Source organism: Siniperca chuatsi, linkage group LG13, assembly GCF_020085105.1.
Source record: "Siniperca chuatsi isolate FFG_IHB_CAS linkage group LG13, ASM2008510v1, whole genome shotgun sequence".
Lineage (NCBI taxonomy): Eukaryota > Metazoa > Chordata > Actinopteri > Centrarchiformes > Sinipercidae > Siniperca > Siniperca chuatsi.
The window spans coordinates 14,937,094-14,956,267 of NC_058054.1; the positions used below are offsets into that span (position 1 = coordinate 14,937,094).

A 19,174-nucleotide genomic window follows, 5' to 3' on the forward strand; every position below is an offset into this window, starting at 1 on the left:
ATCTGTGGGAATCCTATCACTGTAATATTGATGACAAGGATCAGACTATAGAATATAGTAAAAAGTAAAGTTAATAATCACCAACACTACCTGCAAATGTCATTGTGTTGCATTTATATGTTGCTGTGGGGCTGAATATGTCCCAGGAGACAAACTAGTCTCGAAGAAATGACCACATCACCTCAGAAAAGTTAATCGCCTTCTTTTATTATTATTATTTTTTTGCTTGAACTCCCTGGAGGTTTACCTCTACAGAAAGTGAGTAACAGCGACACTCAGCGGCCAAACAGTCAACTAGAAAAAGCCAAATAATAGATGTAGGTAATAATAGGATAACGTAATTAATATTAAAAGTAAAACTATTTCCGCCAATAAATAACTGTGATCATTTTGGTTCTGCTTGTTGTATTTGGTCAAACGCTGATATTTTGTCACAGTTTGAAAGATAAAAATGTGAATTAGGTTTTTGCTTGTCGTTAAAATGGCAGGTAACACAAATTAACTGATAAATTAACTTATTTGTTACCTGGAAGGGGTCCTTAATCAGGTACTCTCTCCTCTGACTGACCTTGTTGTCTTTGTTTGAAATCAGATCCAGTGGATGTAACTTTATTTTGATTAAATAAAAAAATGTAACGATACAATAACACTGCTTTATACAAGGAACAACATAAAGGCCAATACATTTAGTCTCAGTGCTGTTGGCAGGACAGCTATATTTATCTGCTCCAAACGGGATTACAAGGGCGACACTCACATCAACTCTGGCAGGAGACCAGCTGTACGGTGAAACCCCATTTTAATTACTCACATGAGAGATCGCATCAGTGTGAAATGTTTGAAACCTGACTCGAGTCCTGTAAATTTAAAGCTTCTGTCTTTTACGCACAGGAGTGGAAACAAACGAAGAAAACGATTATATCAAATCAATCCGCCCAGATTTGTGAATGAATTATACAGATGCAGTTGATTTGTATCCCTCTATCCGCCGTAGTGAGGTTTGTCTCGTTTAGTGGCTGAGAGGCAGGCGTCAAACTCCCCCTCCGGGCCTTTCCTGATTATAAAACCAACGCGTCCATTGAGCTCCAATGGGAACTTGGAACAACAGGTAGGCGTCCTCTGGCTGCGTCACTCGGCTCAGACTGTGGCGCTTTTCGGCGAAGCAAGTGACCGGACCACGAGCTCTCTTGGAAATCAGACCTGAAATAAAACTTCGCCCAGTGGTTCCTCATTAGTCTGAAACTGTTTCTTTTGAGAGTAGACGAGCTGTTTCCTCGCGCCGTCTGGGCTCTTTTGGTGGGAAACTACTACAGACACACACAAAAACACACACACTGAAAGGTTTTCTGATTGGTTAATTGGAGGGGACATCTCAATGTGGACGCAACGTTGACGGTAAGCGTGCATTGTTCTCTGCGTGCAGCAACCTATAATTGTTAATATATCCATATTCTAACATGTAGGCTACCTTAGATTATCTACTCTTTATCAGGTTACACTGAAAACCGGATGCTTTATGCATTTTCTATCGAATCAAGATATGGCTGTGGCTGCCCCAGCAGCAAAATATTTCCTTGTCATTTTGTGGTATCAACTTGGTTGTTGCATAATCCAAGAAATGTAGCAATATCTTGACTGTCCCACCGTGTGACTCACAACAATAACGCCTCCACCATATTCTTATGTAATTTTCTGGTCTGATTTAGATTCTGGATGTCTGTTTATACCCACCGTCCTTGTAAATGTAAGTATGTAGTAACAGCAGGAACTGCAATGATTGTTAATTTAATCACTCAAAGCTGCTTTACCTTTTTGGCAAGTGTGTTGATTAAAAGTGTCTTTGTCTCTCTCCCTGTCTGACAGAAGCATTTCAATACAAAGTCATTTGTGGCTTTTAATGATCTCTAGCTGCCTCTAAATAAGGGCTTTCTTTCCTCACAGCTGCCACATCGTCCTCGCTGTTAAACTTCCTCTGGGATAAAGAGAGGACACGCTGAGACACAGCTGATCCGAAGAGGTCAGACGCTCTCTGAACCAGATCCCCTGCAGGAGGACATGGAGGTCCTGCGGCGGTCTTCTGTGTTTGCCGCAGAGGTCCTAGATGTGTTTGACTGGTCGTTGACTGAGAAGGAGCTGGTGTCCCAGTCTAAAGCCTTGTGCAGAGACTACATACTGTCCAGACTCAACCAGAATGGACTGGGATGGTCCAAAACCGAACTCAACCTCTCTCCCTCAAATGCGGCGCTCGCTGAGGTGTCTTTGGTGCTTCTCTGTCTTGGTAAGAGAAACCTGAACAAACATTAGTTAAATAAGAAACTTCAAGGGGCAAAATCACATCTTATAGCAACACGTATGCACATTTAAGGCCATGATCATTATTTCCTTGTGCACTTATGAGGATAGCTCAAGTAAGATGAAGTGGCCACGTTACAGTTTGTTCTTTGATTTCTTTCAGTTTGCCCTTGTTTTCTATTTAAAGTTTTGACAGTTTGCACAGGTGAGGAATGGCTTCATTATCCTTTAAAGCTTAACATAAAAGAATTATGTTTAAACTATGTTGAACTAGATGAGCAGAGGCTGCACAGGCCTCAGACTTTATTTAGTAATTTTTAAAGTATTTTTGTATACCTTTTTTTTTTTTTTTATTATTTATACTTTGTGTAGAGACAGTAGAGAGATGAAAGGAAATGAGGGAGAGAGATGCAACAAAAGTTCTCGGTCCGAGGATGTTGCAGTTTATGGTCGGTGTTAACCCTAAACTTTATTTCTCAATAGAAAGATAATGATAGAAAATGTGTAGATGTTTTTAATCTGCTCTGTATTTTTCATTTGGGTCTGGGTCTCAAAATACACTTGATGATGGAATATATGTGCCAGAGGTTTTTCATGTTGGCTAATGCAGTAGTTCATGAGAAAATAGGGCGTCTTTGAATATTTTCACCATCTCGTAATATTAAATCTCGTATAAAAAATCCTGGATCCAAATCTGTGCCAAAAATTAATCACGGCTTAACTTTCCATCAAGTTCCGTTGAAATATGCTAACAAGTTTTTGTGATATCCTACTAAAAACAGATGGAACTGAGAAACATACCCTCCTTGGTGGAGGTAATAACTGTTGCAACATACATGTAAGAGGAGCAGGACACATTATCAATTATAATCAATGAGACTTTGCAAAAGCTCGTTTGGGTCTTCTTGGCAAAATGCAAATTCCATGTAACTACTTGCACATGTTAATGAAACCAAAAAAGGCACACTCAAAAGTAAGTTTATTATTTGTATTTCTTAGAGCAGATTAAGATTAAACCTAAATTTTCATTTCAAGACTTAAATGAAACAAAAATGAAACGCTCTGTAATCTACACGATATTTATCAAGTCCTTGCTTTGCTATCAATACATTTTCATTATCTAGTGTGACTTCAGCTGTGTGATATGATTGATGCTCTTGGGTCTAAAAAGCAGAGTTGCTACGTTCTGATCTACTTTTAGATAATAGTAGGCTGAGGATGAGAGGAGTCAACAGAGCTGGGAGAGATAATTGATACATATGAAACATAAGAAACTAGATGAAAAACTCTTTAGACTTGACTCTTAAAATTACGTCCACATCCAATACTATATATTTCAAGCTATGATGAGTTTGAGTTAAGGTGTGTGTGTGTGTGTGTGTGTGTGTGTGTGTGTGTGTGGCTTGAACCTGGAGGACTTGACTCACTTAAGACAGCAGCTAAAGTGCTCAGTGTCTTTTTTTTTTTTTTTTTTTTTTTTTTTAAAGAGATGCCAGCAGAGATGTACATGTTTCACTTTAACATCCGCACAGCTGAGTGACCCTCCACCAGCAGAATAAATAGTTTTGAATCGGTTGAATTGTATAATAGTTTGTATAACTCAGAGCGTTTAAATAATTGTTTTAAACGGAATCTGTGTTTTGGTTTCTGTCTCGTTCACTCAGATTAACTGTGGTTTTTCCTAACAGGCTTTTGATGCCTCTCTCTCTTTCTTTTTTTTCTTGTGCTCTCCCACTGTTACCTAGGCGATGAGCTGGAGTGTATACAGCCCAGTGTTTACAGGAATGTGGCGCGGCAGCTCAACATTTCTGTTGCCATGGAGAACATAGTTTCAGATGCCTTCATCGCCGTGGCGACAGAGATCTTCTCAGCAGGTACACAGCTGTTGATGATGGTGATGTAGCACACTGTATGCTATCCAAGGTGGAAACTAACCATGTAGTCTTCAGCCAAAAGGAGATCTGCCAGCACAGGAAGTGATTTACACTTCAGTGTCTCAGGCTATGGGTGAAGGCAGTTACTGTGATTAAACAGGTGTGCCTCTGCACTTGGCTGAGAGGTGCTTTCAGTGGGAGTGAGTGGGTGTTAGCTTTTCATCTCGTGCCATCACCAGGTCCAAATTTCACCTCGTCCAGTACTTTGGTTTATACCTGCAAAACTGATGACATCAGTCTCAGCTGTACTGTAGTGTTTAGTGCTAATAATAATAATGATGATAATGATAATAATTAATAATGATGATAATAATAATAATAATAATAATAATGCTGAATTGTCAATGAATAACATAACAGAATAAACAAGCATTAAATGGTTGTGTTTCCTGCAGGGTGTGTTCCCCCGGAAGAAAAGTTTGTACATTTTCAAGTTAAATGCATCAATCTGGTGCACTTTGAGAGCAAAATTAAGAGGCTAGATATATGAAGAACTCTGTGCTCTAGTAAACTATTCTATCAAACACATTCAGGGTTTCGCCTGGTTTCTGGAGGGCTAAGGTGCTGTGGTTGCAGTGGGGTGGTCATGGGGTCGTAGGGTTTGGGGGTCCTCCACCAAAAAAAGTTATTTCACTAAAAATTATGCATTTTACATTATTTTAGACTATTATCATAACAATATTAATAAAAAAAACACAGGTTGTAGTTTTTCAGATTACACTCTGACAGTAGCAGGAAAAAAGTGAAACAAATAAGCTAACTGATGAAGTAAGCGCGATGTCCTGAAGTAATCCTTCACATTTATATAACATTGGTTAAACAAGGCTTATAGGGAAGGGATATGAACTGCGATTTGCTTTATTTATTTAAAAAAAAGAGTAAATTCAGAACAGGATTAGAATTGATTTATATTTTAACTATAACTAAATAGATAAAAAACAGACTCGCTAATATAACTTTCATGCCTGTGTTCTGGCAAAGCTTGTGCTTGTTTTGACGTCACGAGGGAGCAATTTTTGGAAACAGCGTGGGATTTCTCCTGAAGAATAACAAACTGGTGAACCAAGGCTGCCCCAGCCTTCTGGGACAGGTCGAAACCTGGATATAAATAGAAAAATGACCACAATGGAATGATATGTCCAGTGAATCTACGTATCATAACCACACATTCTTTTAGAAGCAGTTTAGCGGCCATCTGTACTGTGGTCTCCCTCGATAAAATCAACATGGCTTGTCCCCTCTCCATCTATCTTCGCCTGCCTCCCACTTCTGTTCTTTTTCTTTCCGCCCTCCTCTCCTCCAGCTTTATCCCTGAAAATCTTGTCTCTATTCATGGCCTGCTTCTCAGTAGGGAGTGAGATGTGACGTACTCTGACAGCTTCCATGGACAGTTATCTTATTTAAGCTTGCCTAGAGCTCTATCCCCTTATAGCCACAGTCAGACACTGTAGGTCAGCTCTGAGGATCAGTCATGACAATGCAAGTGGGCCTAAGGAGGCTAATGCCATTAGGCCGTGCACTGCATCACCGACGGTCGTTATAACAATCCATGCTGCCCTGGAAACTGCACCTAGAAATGGCCGGATGCCCCTAATTATCAGACTGGATTGTTTAGGTAGAAAGGAGTACAAATAATTTGCCCTTTTCAGCTTCAAGACTCTTGATTGCTTCTTAGTGGTGAACGCAAAATCATTTTCTGAACCTGCTGACCTCCCCATGGTAGAAACTGTAATTTGCAACTGGCACCCTAAGGCTTCTTTTCAGCTACATTAACGCAAATGCACTGGTTTGTTGACTTAATCCTAGTATTTACAGTATTTATTTCAGTACAAGGTCCACCGACTGCCCCGCATGCTTCGTGTCAGGTCACAGAATATATAACAGACTTTGAGTAAAGAGAAACCATAGAGGAGATGGGTGTTAATGCTTGGCATGGACTGGGATTGGCACCCATGAGAACAGGAAAGGAGTGTTTATGCTGGGATAAATATGGCAGTGTTATCGATTCCGCTCAGGAAATTCTGCCACCGTGGAGGCTTGAAGCTTCGGTCTCCTGGATAAAGTGTGATTTTCGCTTCTCACTTATCAAAGAACTGCTCTGTGACTGCAAGAATGAAGAATTAATATCAGCTCAAATGGCTGAAGCTTAAAGATACCCTCCGGACATGTTTTAAAACATATAACTAATAACTTGCATCCAAAAAACTTCAATCACCTCGTCACAAAAATCTTAAAATTACATCTTCTCCGTCATTGATAAATGTATGACTATGCAAATATTGTTCAGTTCAAAAGTTAAACTATTGGACACAAGATGTCTCCTGCTTTGCTGAAAAGTCCATTCTCAGTGTTTGTGCACTGGAGGTTTTAAGTTTCAACATTACATTTGTGTAAGTTGCATACTGAAATCCTGCTTGTATGTACATGTTATAAACTCAGTTTGGGCTGAAACTTACAAATATTTTCTATTAATCTGTCGATTATTTTCTCAATTAATTGTTGATTGATTATAATCGAGATTTAATGTTAAAAATGCCCATCACAGCTTTCCAAAGCCCACGGTGACCTCTTCAAATGTCTTGGTTTGCCTAACAGTCCAAAACCTAAAGATATTCAGTTTTCATTAAAAACCAGAAAATATTCACATTTGAGAAGCTGTAACCAGAGAATTTTGGCATTTTTTTCAACAAATTACTCAAAGCATTAATATTACTATTATTATATACTAGTTGGAGATTAGTTTTCTGTCGACCTACCAATCAATGAATGATTAATCGTTGCAGCTCTAAAGAGACACTTTCCCCCTTCAGCAGATGACTTTGAAAACAGCTTCTGCACAGTAGGGCTCAAACATCCAGGAGAAATAACAAGCAAAACACACTTTTGAGTGGAGGGGGCCTTTAACAACAACAACGACACATTAATGACGAGCTTCAGAGCTTGCACATCTATCCATAGACACAAAGACATAAAACCTAACCCAGTGATGTCTGTTTTTCTGGCTGCAGGTATAACATGGGGTAAGGTGGTGTCCCTGTATGCAGTAGCCGGAGCCCTGGCAGTAGATTGTGTCAGACAAGGCCATCCAACCACCGTTCACATCTTAGTGGACAGTCTGGGCCAGTTTGTCCGCAAGTTTGTGGTTCCCTGGCTGAAGAGACGGGGAGGATGGGTAAGTGACCGATGCTGTATGTGCTGATGCTCATGATTACTTGAGGCCATGATGCATGACCAGAATTGTGAATAAATGTTACATTTTTCATTTTGATTTTGGGGACCTTTCCCATTTGCACTAACTAAATAATGTTTCTCATGTATATATTTTTGTTGTTGTTGTGATTAATGCTGCTGCATGATTAGTGTTACTGAGACATTTTGGGGAAACTTGACATTTAAACAAGTTGACATTTGAGACAGCAAGAGGGAAAAAGCACCGCTTGTATCGTGTTTCTCTGGGGATTAAAACTGGCAACACTCTACTTCTACATTGCTCTTGCTGGAACTAGATGACTAATTTATCTTATCTTGTTTATGGATCAGAGCTCAGTTTGCTTTCATAAGGCCTGATAATCAGAGTTAGAAGGGAGTTACATAAAATGATGGTTGCTCGCTCAGAAAGCTCCTCCTAACATGCTATAACTTCCTGTTGGCTAATCTGATGCAAAGATTTGCAGAAGTTTCCGTAGCCCTCTCTTGGTTAAAAGACAGCAAAACATGCCTTTTTAGATGCAGCACTTACTAAAGTTTTGTTATGCTTGACTCAAATAACACAGGTTTATTTTATAAATGCCAGTCAGACATACTTGCAATGTGTTTGTTTCCTCAAAGCAAATTCAGAAAAAGGCAGCACCCCAGTGATTTAATAAAGGAAAGAATAACCTCATGTCTTGATTATTTTGGTGCATGCTAACACACTTAACTGAGATGGTGATCATGGTAAACATTATAGCCTACCTACTAAATATCAGCAAGTTAGCATTGTCATTGTGAGCGCATGCTAACATTAACATTCAGCTCAAAGCACTGCTGTGCCAAAGTAAAGCCTCACAGCTGCTAGCATGGCTGCAGACGTGTGTTTACCACTGGAGTGCTGCAATTTTGTTTTGGGGAAACAGACACTTTTTATTTTATTTATTTTTTAATTACATTTTTGAGTTACCAACTGTAACTCTGCTGGAGAACTGCACCTGCTTCCTCTTGTGATATTTGGAATGAATTTGGCAAAAAAAAAAAAAAAAAAAAGTTAATAAAATATAAATTTCAATGTAATTTTATCAGGCGGAGATCACGAAATGTGTGGTGAAGAAGGACCTCACCCCTGAACACCACTGGCTGTCCTCTGTCATTGAGTCCCTGAAGTACTTCCTCACCACAATGTACGTCTACATCATGAAGGAACCATGAAGAGCTGAGACAGAGCGCACAGGAGTCATCACCACTGTTTGATGTGAGATTGAAATCTCAGACTTGTCAATAAACGATGGAGTGGAGGTGGTCGCTGTGCTTGATGGGGACTGAGCCTGCCAGCAGATATCAGTCTGTCGCTGAATGGCCATCAACAAATGTTTCATCAGCATCATGTATGTGTTATCTCGGTGTCAGATAAGTCTGTAAGTGATTACCCTTCGTCCAAAGAGTAGTCACGGTGATATTTAAATGGCAGTGGAACAAGTTTGTGTCGCTCCACCTCACACTGCTTACACCAGTGCAGTAAACCAGCTTCTCCAGTGTTGTAACAGTAATGTATGATGGTGTTCAGGCTGAATGTGAGCAATAGGAGGCTGTTTGCACTCCTGCGATAAACTGTTGGATGCTTTCATGCAATGTTTGCCACACACAAAAATAACTGAAGGAGTAATGAGGGTGAAATTAATGAAAATTAATGCTCAGCTGGCTGGGTCCTGTGAGTTTTGAGAGTCCTGAGTCTGAAAAGAAGCAAAGGTGTTTTACTCACGAGTGAGTTTACACCTGAGAGTGAAATCGGGCGTGATCAACTGCTCACACTTCATGGGTTTGATTTACACTATTGTACTTTACCGAAGCACAAATGGTCTCCTTCCAAATATGATCAAAATGTTGTGACCTATTAAACTTTCTGCTGCAGTTTTAGACACAATTTTGCCCATTTTTGGCCAAAGAACTTAAAGATGGAGGAACAGTATGTACAGTACTCCATCCACATATTTTGGTGGTATTGATTTTTAATCTGTAAATAGTTTATTTATGCTTATTTTTTTAATTTTTGATTATGATTTTAACAATTGAAGCCACAGTATAAAGACAGGATGAGTGTGCCTGACGGTTGTCACTTTCAGTGTTAATTTATAAATGTGTCTGAACGTTTTTAAAAAAAAAAAAAAAAAAAAAACCCCACAATAAACTTAACAAAATCTTCATTCATGTACTTATCGTGTTCATTATTTTATGATACTTTATCCCACTTTATTGTGAGAAAATCTTGACAGTTGAAAAGCAATGGACTTTTCCTTTTAAGTAACTAAAATAAAACAAAATGGCAACCAACAAAGTGGTTGGTTGCTGTACCCTGGCTTACAGGTCATAGGAACTAAAGGAAAGCCAGACTGAATTGCCATTTCGTTATCACTACTTGAATCAGATGTGGGCAGTGAACTATGCTGGTTGAAGGATGCATTGTACAAAGACTACCAAAGCTAAGAAACAGACATTTTATAGTATAGACTTATACTAATAAAATGGCGACTAGGTAGTGTCCTGGTGGCCTAGGGGTTTAAAGCATGTAATTGCCACATCCCCAGTTAGTCAGGCAGGGACCTTTGCTGCATGTCATACCCCACCTCTTTAATATAATAAAGGGCAAAAAAACCACCCCAAAATAACTACAAAAAAGACAAAGGCACGTGGTCGCAGAATCATGTACTTGATGCTGTAGTACTGTGATCCTCATCAATAACACAGGCAAATTTTATTTATATCATTCATGTCGAACACTTTACATAAAACACTAAATCGATAAAGGACAGAACAAGGAGCTTAAAATGTTAAGATATTAAAATAATCTATCTATATGTCTGAAAGACATAAACCAAACTTGGACATCCTGAAACACGACAGAAACTCTTAAAATCTCAAAGGGTCGTGTTTACTGGCTTAAACCATAACCGCAATCACAAAAAACACTGGAAACACAGTGCATTGACTCCAGAAGGACAGCAGTTACTTTAGCTTTCAATCTCATAATAGTGCAATGAAAGAAAAAGATATGAGGACACTTAATGTTTAGTCATCGGTGCTTTACAGCTCCAAAATTAAATATTTGAATAATAAAGATTAAGATAACCCATACCAAGTGCCCATACTCAACCCAAGTGTCACAACTTAATGGAAATGCAATATGAAATCTTTATTTTGTTAGATTAAAGGTTCCCTGTGGAGTTTTAGACCTCTAATAGCGCTATGGGCTGTATTTCTATGAGTGGGTCCTGTTTTTTTTTTTTTTTTTTTTTTTTTTTTTTTTAATATATCTTGACCCCACATCCATGCTTCAATGTGCCAGCAAAGGCAGGAAAGAAGAAGAAGGCAAGTCAGTAAACATAGATGTAAACAATACAGGATTTAAAAAATAACATCTTTGCAAATGTTTTATGAGAAAGGAAAAACACTTGACATGTTTGTTAAACCTCAAGGATACACATAATGCGTTTTGGTAAGTAACACTGAATGTAAACATCACTTTTGTTTGTTTCCAAGAAAACTCCAGAGGAATCTTTCATTTTTGAATTAGACTAACATTAACTCTTGGTACGTCTCTCCTACTGTAGTGCTTAAACAACGCCTAGTTATTACTGTATGTAATGTATTTGTAAGATTTACCAAATGGTTAAGTTTAAGGTAAGCTGATCTGACACCATAACTCCTTTACCACATTACACACACCATTATAGGATTATATCATTGTATAGCTGTGTATTTGTTTCTATGATTATCTGACTCAACTGTGATTAAAGTCTTTTTTAGCAACATTTATCGTTCCTGACCAAGGTATTTCTACGTAAAAGAAGCCTGCCAGCCTGTTGGGTCAAGATGAGCGACGGTAGGTGATGTGCAAGTGCTGCATCAGTGCCTGGTTGTCTGTTGCCATGGAAACTGTCTGCTCCAGCCTCCCATCTGGTCGGAGCTGAAACACTCTAGAAATCTGAAAGATGGAAAAGAGCAGGCGAGGTCACTGGCACAAAAGGAGTGAAGAAAAAAAAAAAGTGTCATTAATATTGACGATGAGTGCATGATGCATGATCAGAGAATCGGTTTTACCTTCTGTACATGTGGCTCCCTGGCGAAAGAGATTCTGGCCAGAGCCTGGCTCTGTAGGTTCAGCCGCTGCGCTGTCAGCTCTCCTTCCTCAATCTCGACCAGACCTGCACCAAAGAGACACACTGGACTCAAAACATGTGATAAGTTGGTGTGTTTGTGTAGACAAGACAGTAAGTCAGCCATTAAAAACTCATTATATACACAATTTAATTTTATACTAGTAATAAACTAATTAACCAGTCATTTTATCTAAGCAGTAAGGTCTTAAAACGTACATAGAAAAGTGTTTTATTCTCAAATGATTTATTACCTAAAATGCACAACTAAAGACAGCAAAAGTAAGACATAATCATAATTATTCATGATTTATGTTTCTGCATCATGTTTGTCTGGAATATATTTGCACTATGACCTTGAGTCACATCTAATATAATAAATTCAAAATATTGTGAAAAACTTTTTATATATTCACACTGAACAACTGATTCCCTCAGAAAATCCTTTACATGCTGAGCCTCTGCACATCTGGAATGATCCTGTCAACATCACAGCATATTCCAGAAATACAAGTGGGAGCCTGGTTAATAATAATAATAATAATAATAATAATAATAATAACAACAACGGTTCCTCCAACAACACGAATGTAACTACCTGAGTTCTGTGCGATGATGAATGCCACTCTGTTGGCTCCCGGCTGCATTCGAATGAAGCCACATTCCCTATGCAGAGGCTTCTTGCTCTCTGCATGGAAGGCACTGAACCTGTCAAACACAGTAACAGTGAGGAATCAGCTGCTGTCAACATGGTTTCTAAACAGGAAACAGGATCAGGTTTTACTCTAGTGCTGACACAAAAACTCGCCGGTTAATGTAACATTGCAGCTTATTAGGGTTCAGGTTGACTACAGCTAGTCACCCTAATGTAGCTAAATACTAGACAGTGTTTTTGTCACTAAGCCCAAGCATCATTCACTATTATTAATTGTATTAATATTACATTGCACGTTTCCAACCGGTGGACTGTTTGGTTTGGTGTTTTTCTACTTGCACTGTTTCTACTTTTTTGTGCAGAGTAGATTTACCAGAAAGTTGAATTGAAAACCTCTTTTCCACTTTATTTGACTCATAGTAAAGAAAGTACTTCTTCTCAAACTCACACCCATTTAAACCACAGGAGAGAAGCTCAGGTGCCTTGTCTGAAAAGCAAGGATCCACCCTCTTTAAGAATACATCTATTGTTGCTATGATTTATAAGTGTTTGCAACGCCCCCTGAAAATCTTGCTTTTGCTGACCTCCAGCACTTTAAGTTCTCAGCTCGCTGCTGTGATGTACTGCTGTACTCAAGACCTGTGACATCAATGTTGGGTGTGGTTACAGGTGCAACAAAGTTCACTTCTGACCACACCCAGTAATGCCGGGTGTGGTCAGAGGTGAAACAGGCTTTAAACCTGGTGTTAAGTCTGATTGCTACCAGAAAAACCTACATGAAGTTGATGACTGGTTGTCCCACATGGCTGAAGTGCAGTTTCTCTGTGTAGCGGAAAGGTTTTATGGTGGGAAAACAGCCCTCCCCAGGTTCATCTGACTCCCAGGTACCCAGAAGCCAGTCTAGAGGGAGGAGGACTGGGTTCAACTCCCCTGATGGTAAAAACACACAGTTTATGCTGCATTACCATGAAAACAGAAAAAAAATATTCCATATGAGGTGGTGATGGGTGATGCCACACATTTTGATCCAATACCAAGGATTATATGAAATACATTAATATTTCTTTACATTAATAGAAGTTTGAATATACGATTGAAAAAGAGATAATTTCATACAGTTTGGAGTAAATACCGGTAAAAACAAATACATCTTAAATCATGTGACAGAAAAACTGTATGAGTCAGCTGGTATTACAGGCAAACAATATCTGTTTATGTGAGTAGTAAAAGGTTAGAAACTGGACACTTCTCAATTTAAAAAGGCCTTTCTCAGTCAACTAACAGGCATTTTGACTTGTCATAGAAGGAAATCATCAAATATTGGCTCACAATTAAGTAACTTAAGTAAGCAAAACAAAAAACTGGATATTCTTGCAGCAGTGAGGTAAATAAGGAAGGAAATGGTACATCGAGGCATGGGAGGGTCTAAAACCCAAGTGCGCTATGATTGCTAGTCTCTTCTGTTAACAGTAGGTGGCATCATTGTTACGGCCTGGTCGAAATTTTGCAGAAAACAAAAGAAGAAGGTTCTGTGCAAAATACAGGTGACTGTTTTATATCGCACTCGTATAAAAATCGAAACTTTGCAAACAAGTAGAAAAGGTTTCAGTCGTAGTTTCGAATGAGGGACTACACCGTCTTATTTGCAAACAAGATGTAGTTATCACAGCCTCGGTTCAATATTGATCCGACGATCACAAACATTATCATTCTTCGACATGCAAAGCTCACACAGCATACAAACAGCTCAATCTGTCCGGTGGTTGCAGTTTGTTTACTATCACGGAAGCTAAAGTTAGCAAACCTTGTCTCGGTTTCACAGCTGACGCTAAATTAAATGAAAATTTATTTATCTAAAGGCTACTATAACTACTGTATAAATAGCGTTATTATAAATCAACAGAAATGGCAGTTAACGTTAACTTAACCTAGTTAGCCCGTGGTCACCGTGACATTGTAGCTAGCTAGCTAGTACAGTTGACATTGTTTCAATCTTGTTCTTAATTTAAAATTGAACCATCATCCTACCTGTGTGATTTACAGGACACCCCATTAATACATCAAACTGCAGCCAAGCGAGTATAAATGCTTAAAATCAGGCGGAAATACAAGATTAAATGTCACTAAATTAATAGTTACACTATGACTGTTGAGCCAGTATGACGTAGTTTTATACACGGTTCAATCACAGTAGAGAATCTTGGGAAATGTAGTTTAGACAGTTAAGCACTTCAGATATGTAAAAAAAACAAAAACAAACAAACAACAACCTTGACTAAATGTAAGTGGGGCTAACATTTATATACTTAGGTAGTTTTTCTTTTTTAATAATTTATTACTGTTACCACACATTGAGGCAGGAGAAGTGTTTGATAAAATAAAGCACACTTTATTGACATCTTTCAGTGCACTCATATGACAATATCTGCTCCTTTATTTCAAAACTAGCCTATTATACAAGAAAGGTACATAGCCTGTGTTTTATAAAATCTCTGCAGTCAAAAGCACAGACAAATTCCTGAAATGTATGCACTGGTCTCTTATGCCTTGCTCTTTTTGCAGTTCTTGAGAGCGTCTGCCAGGGCATGCAGTGCCAAGTCAGCATTAGTCTTCTCGCAGTTGTATCCCATCAATCCGATCCTCATCACCTAATGAAAAGAGAGGTGGACAGTACAGTACATCAGAGCCTGCAGTGACTCAGCAGCATGAGTCAGAAAGCGGTAAAGACACCAAACTCATGACATTGCTCTTGTTATAAATGGGGATAAAGGAGGCTCTTATTTCTCATGGAAACACGTTATTCTATCCAGGACTGTTTCCCTTTGTTAAGTGTTTACTTTAGATAAAATAATGTATGTAAAACAGCACCCACTGCTGCTAAGATGCTGAGACTGATGGTCACATCTAGAATCGCTACCATAAAGGTCAGCTGATGACCATGACCACAGTGTTAAAGGCATGATTGTGTCCACTGTACAGGGTTGAAGGACCGGCAGCAACTCACCATGCCGATGGAAGGGCCCAAGCCTCCAGTCATCTCCATCTGGTGGTGTTTCATGATGTAGGCCAGCAACTCCCTCCAATCGTAGCCGTCAGGGATGGCAATGGTGGTGACGGAGGGAAGCCTCAAGTCCTGCATGACATGTCACAAAATGACTGTGGTCACCATCAGGGCAACACCAATGAGGTATGCTGTCACAGTAACCCTGGTCAGTTGTAGTGCTGCATTAACAGTCATGTATCTTTGAGATTTGATATACAGGGCTACTGTAATACTGATTATTTGTGTGTATTATATATGTATATTCTTGTTCAGTGTTGTTTATCCTTTTTTACTTCTTTGTTGTCCTTCTGCACAAAACACTACATTACCCAGCAGGTTCTTTTGTTTTATGTCTGCCTCACCTGTTCAGGGATGAAGAGCTTGAGACCCAAGTCCTCCAGTCCTCTGTACAGGTAGGCTGCCACATCCTTGTGTTTCTTCCAGGACTCCTCCAGCCCCTAGAGGGAGACAAAGATCGATGGAGTTACGTGATAATCAGACAAGAAGTTAGAAGAATGCTGTGCCAGCACTGCCAACTCAAAACTACTGCACTATTAGAGGCAAATTCAGAAAGCTATGCCCATTTTCTAGCAAAATGAAAACACTGTTTCTTCCTCACTTGAGATGTAATGGTGGTTTGAATAAAGAAGTTTACATATTGCTGCCAGTAAAAGTGATTGGTATAATTAAAGGCATAATTAAAGGCAAAATTTAATTTGCCTGGTTGGCCTGGTAGGCCCCCACAATAATATGGTGAGCGCACAGCCCACAATTTGTACCTGTACTGTGTGGAGAAGGTGCTGGCATAAAGATGGTTTTAAAAATGTAAATAATTGTAAAGATAACATAAACAAAGATAAGTATTCTAGAAGTGGTGAATGTCTTTCAGTAAAGTAACCAAAAGTGTTGAAATGTCCTTTTACCCTCTCAACAAGAATTGCCAGACTCTCTCTCAGGGCGAAGAATCCAGACACTGGACCAGTGTGATGGTATCTAAAACCCGGAGCACACGTGATTCAAATATTATTCTTATACCAAACACTGGTGTTATAGACTGATATGAACCTTTCCAGCACAATGACACCCCTAAAATTACACGTTTTTCAAAGCTTAAATAAAAAAATAATCTAAAAATCTAATATTTTTTAGTCTCATTCTAACAGACTGTCAGTCACAATCCCAGTTAAAATAAGGTTTAGGTGGTATGAAGAGAATAAGGATGTAACATCGTTGGCTATAGTGGACTTACACTCTGGCTGGTTTGCCATCGCAACCCCAGTAGTTGGACAAATGTGTCATATCAAAGAGGTAGGATACTGGTTTGGTTTTCCTGTTAAACATCTTGTGGCTGTAAGGAGTAACAGAGAGACAATGAGATTCCCGCTTCAATTACTTTTTGGTCTCATTTTTTTATGCAGTTGTGATCATTTAGGCCTCATATATGGAAACATGCATGTAGAAACACCCCACAGAGTCCCTCATTACCATGCTCTGTCATTAAAGGAGATGGGTGCTGTGCCAGGAGGCGCATTTAGAGCCTTCTGAGAACCCGTGTACAGGATGTCAATATCTGGGAGCGCAATAAGAGGCAGATTATATCACACACAAGCACGTGGTAGCAGGTAACAGAATATTATCCTTCATCATTGTCTTACTTTGCTTGTCCATAAAAATTGGTGCTGCACCAAGAGATGCAACTGTGTCAACCAGGAAGAGGCAGTTATGTCTGCGGGAGACAGTAAGCAGTGAGAAATATAACATTATACTTGGTAAGTACATGAAAGCATTTATCTTATGGTGTGTTTGAGGCCCACTTTCTGCAGATGTCTCCAATGCCATCTACTGGGTGACAGAGGCCAGCAGAGGACTCTCCGTGTGTGAGGAAAAACAGGACAGGCTTGTGTTTTGCTATGGCCTACAGAAAGACGTAAAAAGGAGTTTAATCACATATGTGTTCTTGTTACTCAAGTAACTGATTATGTTTCCCAGTCATGTATTCAGCATATTAGTTCAGCCATAGTTAGGGCTGACAGAATGTTTTTTTTAATAGCTTTTGCAAGTTATGGGCTACTTTGGGGATATAGTGCCTACCTGTTCAATTTCCTTATTGCTGAAATAACCTCCTGGTGTTTTTACCATTCTATGTACATTGGCACCTAAAAATTAAAAACATTTGTGATCATTTGTGATAGATAGATAGATAGATGCACAATCATTGTAAATGTGGTTGTTTATCTTCTTTGGAGACCCAATGGATGCGTGCGTAAAACCGTGCGTAAAGACGTACCCATTCTTTCTGCAATTTCTGCAACGCGCTCGCCCCAGATTCCGTTGATGGCAATGAGCACGCTCTCTCCGGGCTCCACCGTATTGAACACCGCACACTCCATGGCCGCGTGCCCGGAGCCGCTCACTGCTATAGTCATGCTGTTCTCTGTCTGAAAGACGTACTGGATCCCTCGCTTGATGTCATTCATGATCTAAGAAACACAATGAAAACGTCAAACAAATCTGGAAAAAAAAGTATAAAACTGAATTGTTAACAGGAATAATTGGTGTACCACAACAAACTTTCACGTTGACTTTAGTCTAATTACTCAACCAATTTTACTCAAGCAAAATTAATTATATCACAGCATTAAAATGTAGGCTCATAACACTACTCTAAACTACTTAAAGTAATAGTTCTGTATTTTTTCTTGAGTTTTACTTAAGACTAGTCACGACACAAAATGGGCCTGCGCCTCCAAACTGTACTCAGGTTTAGTTTTTGAGTAAAAATGCTTATCTTCCACCTTGTAGTAATTAGAATTGATTACCGAGTTTCAAACAAAGCGTTTACCTCATACATTTCTGGATGCATGTGACCAATTATCGGCCTGGACCCTGCAGCTAAGATACGTGGAGAAACGTTTGAGGGTCCCGGTCCAAACAGGTAACGGGGTGGAACTTCCAGCGGCCGGAGCAAGCTTGCCGGCGGCGGGATGGTGACGGAGGACATGGAGCGGTCCAGTCGCTGCAGCAGGGGCGCGCTCCTCGCGGCCAGCGGACTGTCGAGGGCCGCTGCTGCTGCCTGCTGGGCGAGCAGCGCGCTCCGGCTGAACAAAGCCCGCTGCATCACGGCTGGTGTCCTGGTTCCTGAGAAGCCTGCACCAAGTGAGATCACCACCGACAGACGAAGAGACTGAGCCTGACTGTGACTTTTGGGTGACGATTTAAAACAAACAGGTCTTTGACCTTTTGGCCACGGGGCGGTGTTCCTCCCCTTATTACCAACCCTGCCCTTGACTTAAGCGTTTGCAATAAGGGACACAATGTTATATCAAGTTATTATAGTAAATGGAAAAAATTGTGTGTTATATTGTAGATTTCTGGTTAAGTTTAACCAAGTTTCTGCAAATACAACATTTCAAGGTTTAAACCTTTTCAAAACTATAGTTAATAGCTTCTGAGCAGCAGGTGGTTATCAAGGCCTTTTTCCCATTTGGATGAGACTATAGGCCTATGTGCAAATACACAATACAAATCATGGTGAATTATTTTATTATGCAGCCAACACAATGTCCACAATTCAAATGTCTATGTGACAAGCAAGATGTTTTAATCTTTTCCAGGCCAGCATTTGAATTTAAGAAAAGTCTCGCCAAAGCAAAGACTCATCCGTGCATGTTGGAGCTTTTGTAATAGTTTGGATCCACCAGGACGTGCTTTTTGTGACTCATTTCCGGTCTGGCACTTGACTCTTCAACTCTTATGGAAAAGTGAGGACATGCACTTGGCAGCTTAGAACTGGTTCAGGTTAGTTAGCAGGTTTATTGATTTTGTCCGCCCCTTCAGTCACAGCAGCATTGGGTTTGTAAAGAGGAGTCTCCTCTCAGAGAGCCAATCTGCTCTCTCAGAAGAG

The 19,174-nt window shown here is 39.6% G+C and overlaps 3 protein-coding genes and 1 long non-coding RNA gene across 4 annotated transcripts; 2 read left to right on the forward strand and 2 right to left on the reverse strand.

Annotated features, from left to right (window-relative positions):
- The first annotated feature begins 793 nt into the window (after positions 1 to 793).
- On the forward strand, positions 794 to 9,622 carry LOC122886369 (bcl-2-related ovarian killer protein homolog B-like). Its single transcript, XM_044218446.1, has 6 exons — positions 794 to 1,395; positions 1,707 to 1,744; positions 1,942 to 2,278; positions 4,038 to 4,166; positions 7,235 to 7,398; positions 8,505 to 9,622. The coding sequence occupies exons 3-6, from the start codon at positions 2,056 to 2,058 to the stop codon at positions 8,628 to 8,630; spliced, it is 642 nt and encodes a 213-aa protein (XP_044074381.1). The 5' UTR covers positions 794 to 1,395; positions 1,707 to 1,744; positions 1,942 to 2,055; the 3' UTR covers positions 8,631 to 9,622.
- A 495-nt stretch (positions 9,623 to 10,117) lies between these two features.
- thap4 (THAP domain containing 4) lies at positions 10,118 to 14,414 on the reverse strand. Its single transcript, XM_044218447.1, has 5 exons — positions 14,256 to 14,414; positions 13,004 to 13,157; positions 12,171 to 12,280; positions 11,517 to 11,620; positions 10,118 to 11,400 (listed from the first exon to the last, which is right to left on the reverse strand). The coding sequence occupies exons 1-5, from the start codon at positions 14,278 to 14,280 to the stop codon at positions 11,284 to 11,286; spliced, it is 510 nt and encodes a 169-aa protein (XP_044074382.1). The 5' UTR covers positions 14,281 to 14,414; the 3' UTR covers positions 10,118 to 11,283.
- Positions 14,415 to 14,595: 181 nt separating this feature from the next.
- On the reverse strand, positions 14,596 to 18,469 carry agxtb (alanine--glyoxylate and serine--pyruvate aminotransferase b). Its single transcript, XM_044218445.1, has 11 exons — positions 18,113 to 18,469; positions 17,558 to 17,750; positions 17,362 to 17,426; positions 17,085 to 17,185; positions 16,926 to 16,996; positions 16,756 to 16,840; positions 16,520 to 16,618; positions 16,194 to 16,263; positions 15,633 to 15,728; positions 15,232 to 15,360; positions 14,596 to 14,875 (listed from the first exon to the last, which is right to left on the reverse strand). Exons 1-11 carry the CDS (start codon positions 18,386 to 18,388, stop codon positions 14,768 to 14,770), a joined length of 1,293 nt encoding a protein of 430 aa, XP_044074380.1. The 5' UTR covers positions 18,389 to 18,469; the 3' UTR covers positions 14,596 to 14,767.
- LOC122886371 lies at positions 14,806 to 15,738 on the forward strand. Its single transcript, XR_006380337.1, has 3 exons — positions 14,806 to 14,947; positions 15,207 to 15,414; positions 15,607 to 15,738. It is a non-coding gene; the product is annotated as an uncharacterized LOC122886371 (long non-coding RNA).
- Positions 18,470 to 19,174: the final 705 nt, after the last annotated feature.